This window comes from Dermacentor andersoni, chromosome 7 (assembly GCF_023375885.2).
Source record: "Dermacentor andersoni chromosome 7, qqDerAnde1_hic_scaffold, whole genome shotgun sequence".
Taxonomy (NCBI): domain Eukaryota; kingdom Metazoa; phylum Arthropoda; class Arachnida; order Ixodida; family Ixodidae; genus Dermacentor; species Dermacentor andersoni.
The window spans coordinates 62,487,167-62,494,869 of record NC_092820.1 but is presented as its reverse complement, the minus strand read 5'-3'; the positions used below and the strand labels follow the sequence as shown (position 1 = coordinate 62,494,869).

The 7,703-nt window shown below is 47.5% G+C and overlaps 1 protein-coding gene across 1 annotated transcript; it reads left to right on the top strand.

Annotated features, from left to right (window-relative positions):
- Positions 1 to 4,495: 4,495 nt before the first annotated feature.
- LOC140219574 (tigger transposable element-derived protein 6-like) lies at positions 4,496 to 5,101 on the top strand. The gene has a single exon (XM_072289464.1). It carries the CDS (start codon positions 4,496 to 4,498, stop codon positions 5,099 to 5,101), a length of 606 nt encoding a protein of 201 aa, XP_072145565.1.
- The last annotated feature ends 2,602 nt before the right edge of the window (positions 5,102 to 7,703 follow it).

Here is a 7,703-nt window from a genome sequence, read left to right as displayed (position 1 = left end):
TAACCTCTTTTAACAAACCATCGGCGCAGCGTTAGCGCCTGTTTTTATTCCAAAGTTTAATACAACACTTTTTTTAACGCACTCTACATCATTCCCCCTAGCACATACCACACATGACCAGGGATCCGGAGCAAGCTGACGTCGTGCTTGAATACGTCCTCTTCATCACGTTCTCGGTGATGAACATCCTTAGCCGCGTGTTTTCTTCGCATGGCGACTGACTGGAAGAGCCTGTCTTACCGTATTGTCGGTACGTCACTGCCCATTCATACGTTGGAAATGCGTCGCTTACGATCTACAACTTCGTTGTGCATGAACTTGTACTTTAGCAGTGGAGCGGTTAAATTTTTAGTTCTGCCGTGGAGCGTTACCTGAAAACTCAGCCTAGCTTTGCGCCGCCTCGCGCTACCTAGCAACCACCTGCGAGAGCAGAGATACACGTAACCTCCTCGCACCCTAGGCATGTAGGGCGGAATCGTGATGTCACAGGTGAGCAAAAGTTCGGAACAGCCGGGACGGCGGCACACCTCTCGCCTCGTCTACTCCGTACGAAGGTGTCGCTGCCATGGGAACACCGAAGAAAGTCCGGACGCCTCAAGAAGTGGCTTACCAGGAAGAGCGCCGTACTGCCAAGCGAGAAACGATGCATCGCCACCGAGCTGATCCGGAACACCGTGCCTAAGCTGCGGCTAAAAAGAGGCGACGCCGAGTTGAAGATCCCGAGTTTCAGTTCAGGGAACGCGCGAGCCGGCGCCTGAACACTCAACGTTCCGATAAAGCGATCACGGCCTGCGACTGCTCGAAAACTTCCAGCGTCAAGCCCGCCTAGACAACAACTTAGCAAAACTTAGCATAACCTCCCAAAAACTAGAAAAACTTAGCCAAGCCTACCATCCCCTCGAAAAACCTACAAACGACTTAGCCAAGCCTACCAACATCTTAGCGAAACCCAGCATAACCTCGCAAAACCTACAAACAACTTAGGCATGCCACGTAACAGCTAGGTGATCCCAAGCTCCGCTGTTGACTCCAGCCTCGCACCACTAGAGTAAGCTGCCCATGCTTTTTCTTGCTTGATCTTGGTATAATACCCCGTTTATTACCCCACCCTTTATGTAAGGCCCCCAAGTGGGAGGCTTCGGGAAAAGAAGGTTGAACAATTCATAACTTAAACCATGCGGCAGCTAATAACGTAGCAGCAGCTGTCGCATATCACAAAAACAGACAGGATTTCTGAGCAACTGGCAGCTTTCGTAAGCATCAAATGGTGTAGGCTGCACCTTTGTCACCTCACAAAAAACTATAGAATGGTAAATTCTATTGCCGTAGTAAACGCGGTTAAGTATAAGGATGGGCTCGGACAGGGCTATATGTAACCGCTGTTACGTTGATCACTCAATGCTGCGCTTGAACGTAATCACAAGGCTGATAGCAATCATTAATACAAGGCTAATCAAAGCCATTGGAGACAACTTGGTACGCGTGACAAAAAAATGAAGTAGTGCAGGGCAACTCTTCGAAACACGGCTGATGAATATCAACGAAAATATATGGGAGGGCAGCACATTGAGGTGCCTACAAAGTAAAATGGCGACTCACGGTGTGCAAAAATAACCAAGAGACTGAGTACAGTTAAACGACTCTAAGAAAGTGCTTGGGGCCTCGGAAATCATTTATTATACATGTCACCGCGTTGTAAAGGTCGGGCACCACGCAGCTCGAAACAGAACCGGGACAGAGCTATTCCGTCATAATACAGGTCATGTCGTTGTGTAGCTGTTTGTTGAAGAGGTACTAGACTGTAGTATAAAGGCTTTAAAATGATCGAAAGTCACAGAGAAGGTTTTAAAGTTAGGCTGTCAGAAACACTATAACATGTATGCACGATGTAGGAGCCAGCTATGGAGCTACCATTCAACAACCGAGAATAAAACAAAGAAATAGAACCTTCATGATAATTGGTACAGTAGTGCCCTACTTTTCTAAACCACACCAGGAAGTTAGGTCACCGGGTTATCAGTCACTTGTTGAGATGGTGATTCTGATACATTGTGCGGAACTTTAGGAGTGGACACCGCAACCCAGATGAGGGAAAAAATCAGTGCCCTTCCACTCTGTGAACGAAGATGACCAGTGACCAGTATGTGAGCCCGTTAATGGCGAACTGCGCCTCCGCCGGGGCTCGGTCCGGCATTGCACTGTCTTCGGGATCTGCCCACGCATGGGGAGCGCTTAACGCCTGCTTCACCTCCGCCGTCGGTCCGGCCCGGCATTGCACTATCTTCTGGATCGGCCCACGCACGGGGAACGCTTAAAGCGCGAGACACGGCACGACGCAGCGACTGATCCGACGTGCGGCAATCCATTTTTTATGGGATGTTCCGGCTTGCCGCTCACTTCGATTCAAGACACACGGTACGGAAAGTCATCCCGGCGCCGGTTAATTGTAGCTCCGGCCAAAACAGTGTTGCTAGACCGACCATACAACAACAACAACTAGAACAGTCTTCAAAAATGTTTTTTCTCCATAATTAAATATATTAAAATGTTACGGAGCACTAAGTTAAGATCGGCATGTATTTATGCAAATAAACGATGTATTATATGTAGTGATACATTATTGGCTGGACGCGGAAGGAACTAGTACTGAGATGTTGGTAACTATTGCAGTACCAAGGCAGGGACTGCAAGTAAGTGTTTGTGTTCTGTGCTGCTTCTTGTTGCTTCGTGCTTTCTGCAAGTCAGGCGTGAGCGAAACTGAAATGGTCCTTACTCAGCGCCGGAAAAGACTGCTGTTCCTGAAAAAGAAAGTTCTTCTTCAAGAAAGCCTGGAAGAAGAACGCCGGCGCAGATGGTGGGTCCGACCCTCGTGGAGAACGCGCCACGCCGAGAGCGAGTTTTTCACCACGGTACGTATCGCGTGTCTTGTTATCGTTTGTACAATGCTACTAATTACACGCGCGAGAACCTTTCGGCAGCTTAAAACCCAATTTGAGCAATTTCGCGCTACGATATCGCTTGTCGCTCGCCGCTCGATGTGATGTTTCGAGCGACTAGGTAATGAAAAGCCGGCGGGAATCTGTGGCAGTGTTTCGTGCGTTGTGCTCTTTTAAAATATTAAACTCGAGATTTGAAAGCAAAGGAAACTCATTTCCTATCGGGAATTCAATGCACGTTTCAGAGAGTTAGAAAAACAGTACGTGCTATTTTTAGTAAACTTCACGTGGAGTAGCAGTGGAAGTCGATGTGAGTGAAAACTGCGAGTCCGCCGTTAACCAAGTAAATGCAGCGAAGCGCACCGCGCTACGTCTTCGTCACCCGCATGTGGTTTCAGTGGCAAGCGTAGAGGTGACGCTTCGCTAGTTTTCATCGAATGGGCATTGTACCCACATATATCGCCGACTCAAGTGCAAGTTCACATTATTCGTCAAGTGCATTCTGCGATTTTTGTTGGTGTGCTTAAAAAGAAAATTACTAAAGGTCTCCTTCCTGCCACAGATTTAAAAAATTTGGGATGGCGACATCGACTCATTCAAAAAATATTACCGCATGGTTCCCCAGCAGTTTCATTTCCTGCTAAGTTTTGTTGGAAGGGACCTGCAAAGGCTTTATTGCAATAGGGAGCCCATTTCATGGCCATGACGCTCAGGTAACAATGCCGTGTAGTTGTAGTGCGGCCCTGTGTCCCAACACTGGCCATCTGCTGTAGAATAAATACCATGCAGAACGATGAGTGGCTCCATTTTCAGCCTTTTCACTTACTTCTAATGGTCCATGAAGCAGTTATTATGAAATACCAGTCTAAACCCGCGGTAACGAACTCCCGAGGGAACGAAATTCTCGCCGCAGCGAAATATTTTCGGATCCCCGGCGAACAGCCATAGGAGTCAATGCATTTCCTATCTCGCGACAACGAAACATTTTTCTGCAGCGATCCCTCATTAACGAAATTTTCGGAAACGACAGTCCGCAAATAATCTACTCACGTAACACTAATTGTGTCCGGAAACTGCTCAAATGCATTCGTTGTGCGCTTAAATTGCATTAACTACCGCCACAGCGCACTTGCGTGGCCGCTGCCATGCCTCGCACCACCTCACACCACCTCGTGACAGGCGACAGCGATGATGATGATGATGATGGTGGTGGTGGTGGTGGTGGTGGTCGTTCACCCGTCGCAACGGGTGACTGCGCAGTGTCCGGGCCAAAAATGCAATTATTAGTATTCAAATGATACAAATAAAAAAGCAGTGAGCACATTTTATTTAATCCTGTGCCATTACAGCATGTGCTGAATGTGGAGCAAAACGCCTGCGTGCGTGGCCGCCAAATCGACATCTACTACACGTGAAGGCTCCGATAACCCGGATGACGCTTTATCAGTGGGCTTTGTGTACCGCCGCACATGGTCGTGGGCTCAGTGTCGTTGGTGCTAGAGTGCGTCAATTGTGTGTCTGTGTGCCAATCGGACCATTTGCTTTGACAGCCTGCTAAGATGCCGCCTCCAGCCAAAAAGAGGAAATTTATGACACTGCAGGATGAGGCTGCAATTATTGCCCAAGCTGAAAAGGGCAGGAAGAAAATGGATATCACCGAAGAATTTCGAATTGCGTGCAGTTCGATATCAACGATTCTGAAAAACAAGGCCTCCATTCTGGGCGCGCTCGGGAATGGTGTGAGTGCGAAGGACAAAACGGTGTGCGCTGCGGCATTTCCAGACGTAGACAAGGCGGTGTTTGCATGGTTTTGTGAACAGCGCGCCAACAAAGTGCCGGTGTCTGGTGGAGTTCTTCAGCAGAAAGCGCTGGACTTCGCGTGCATTCTCGGGCACGCTGATTTTAAGGCTAGCCCTGGCTGGTTGAACCATTTCAAAGTCCTTTCCGGGGAGGCAGCAGCCGTCGACCCTTTGACAACGTCGTCGTGGCTGCTGACCAACAAAGAAGTATTGGACCAGTACAAGCCCTCGGACATTTACAACGCAGATGAGACGGCCTTATTCTACGAGATGCTGCCATCGAAGACCCTGGACTTAAAAGGCCAGAAATGCCGCGGGGGGAAATACAGCAAGCGGCGTGTAACAATTTTGTTGTGCACTACATGAACGGCACAGATAGACGGCCACCGCTTGTAATCAGCAGAAGTAAGAAGCCCCGCTGCTTCAAGGGAAATCGTCGGCTGCCCGTACAGTACACCGCGAACCTGAAGGCATGGATGGCCCGGGCCATATTTGGCAGCTGGCTCGAGGCCTTCGATACGGACATGCGGAAGGCAGGCAGATCGGTCTGCCTTTTTTTGGACAATTGCAGTGCCCATCATGTCGACGACGTGGAACTGGGAAACGTGCGCTTGGTTTTTTTTTTTCACCGGGCTGCACTTCCGTGCTGCAGCCGCTTGATCAAGGCGTCATTCGTAGCGTCAAGTGCGCCTACAGGGAGAGGCTGATTCAGCGTCTGCTGCTGAACCTCCAGTTGAAGCGTCCCACCGTATGGACATGTTCATGGCGCTTGAGATGGTGGCCGCCGCATGGGTTGCGACGTCGCCAGCCGCGATAGCTAATTGTTTTAATCACACCGGCTTCATTTCCACTCCGCAAGCATCATGCGCTGATCCAGTGGCATCGCAAGAAGATTTGCCTCAAGGTGCACTAGTTGACAGTGCTGACGGAGCAGTGCCGCCATCGCTGGCCCACGCATGGGATGAACTTTCTGCCGTGACAGATGGTGTTCCGGATGGCCTCAGCATCGATGAGTTCGTTCGTGTAGATGAAAGTGTTGTCGTCCATGAAGAGATGACTGATGAGGTCATCATAAGTAGCGTTGGCCAAGGTGCCGACGACGCCGACGACCACCAGACACCTAATCAAGAGAGGACGAGGTACCCGCGGGGTGTGTTGAATGCCTTCGATGTAATTGGATCATATTTCGGTGAGCATGATGACGACGTGGCAATGGACCACTTCTTGCAGTGTGAGTCGAGAGCAGTAAAATTTCTGCAAGGCAAGGCTCGGCAAAGTAAGCTGACTGACTTTTGGCAATAAATTGTTTTTTTTTTGCAAGCCAATTCCCTTCCCTGTCTTTTCTGCCTCATTCTGGCGCTAACGATATTCCCGCAAAAGCGAAATGTTTTGCTTTCCCCGGCGATTTCGCTATTGCGGGTTTCGACTTATGTATATTCCGCAATATCAACGCAGGTACAATGATGGCTTCCTTGGGGTACTCCCGATGTCTTCTGGAAACCTGATTCAAGATATTGCACTCTCCTTTCGTGTGGGCATATCCACTGCACGCCTGGCTGTCAGAGTCACATGCAAGGCACTGTGAGCCAATATACATGCCCGTAAGAACATTCATGTGTAAAATTCTGGATGAAACAAGTCATGCTAAACACAGAATTTTCAGTCACATCTCACAATTGCTATGCTGTGTACATATTAATGCGCTAGATATGAGGTCACTTTATAAAGCTGGATTCACATTGCGCACCGAGTTCTACAGACGAGTGTGGTGTGGCTGAACAGCAAAGTGCAGTGAAGTACATTGCTGTGCTGCAAAGAGGCGTGCCAGTAGCAGCTTGTTTGTAGCGTTATTGTGTGTAGTGTTTGGCAGCACTCAGTGATGTCATGCTAGCTAATAGAAATTGGACGGATCATCTTAATACAGGTTAAAAATGGTATTCGAATCCTTCGACATTGCAGTTTCTCTTAATTTGTATGCATGATGCATCATTTATTCTTATGGTCCTTTGTGTTTTCGTTGTTGTTTTTTTAGATTTCAGTAAGTCAACATTCGTTATTTGCAAATGAAAACAAAACCGGGAGAAATTGGAGTTTATTGCTGTCTGGCAGCTTAATGTTCAAGATTGTCCTTGTAACTTTCACAAACAATTAATGGAGGCACTAGTCTTTTTTTGTGTGCAAACATGCAATATCACTTACAGGAGCACATTCTCCTGGCTTACATGGTGAATTTATGTGTACTAATTCTCACTGGCAGGCATTTACATTTTTAATAGAAACTGCACAAGACCACATTTGTGGTCATCATGCGAGTTATTACTTTGATAAAGAATGCAGTAGTCTGCAAATAGCCGAATGTTTCCTGTGATTTTTGCGGGTTGGTCCTTAATAAAAATTAGAAATAAAAGGGGAGCCAGAATGCTTCCTTGGGGGACTCTGGATGTTACCCGGGCTGTCTGGTAAATCTGTCCGTTCACTTCCACAAGCTGGGTACGGTTAGTAAGATAGTCGCAAATCCAGTCAATTATGGGGCCTGTACCTAATGTAATCTCAAGTTTCCTTATGAGATTTTTGTGTGATATCAGATCAAATGCCTTCGAGAAATCGAGTAGAATGAGGTCTGTTTGTCTGTGTTTGTCGATATTAAATGATATGTCATGGGTTAGTTCCAGTAGTTGAGTGATTGCAGAAAGGCCTCTGCGAAAGCCAGGTTGATATGGTGATATGATACTCTCTTTTTCTAAGAAAGCGGTTATATGTTTTATTATGATATGTTCTAGAAGTTTGCACACGGTACTCGTAAGCGAAATCGGCCGAAATTTGAACGCGTCGTCTTTGCAGCCTGACTTATGTATTGGGACAACTTTTGCAGATTTCCAATCCTGTGGAAGAACAGATGATGATAATGATTTGTTAAATATTATACAAAGGTACTTCGTCATCCATTCTGCGTATCGTTTCAAGAAAG

What these genes read in the sequence shown, in the direction of transcription:
- LOC140219574 (XM_072289464.1), top strand. Translation starts at nt 4,496, where the DNA reads ATGCCGCCTCCAGCCAAAAAGAGGAAATTTATGACACTGCAGGATGAG.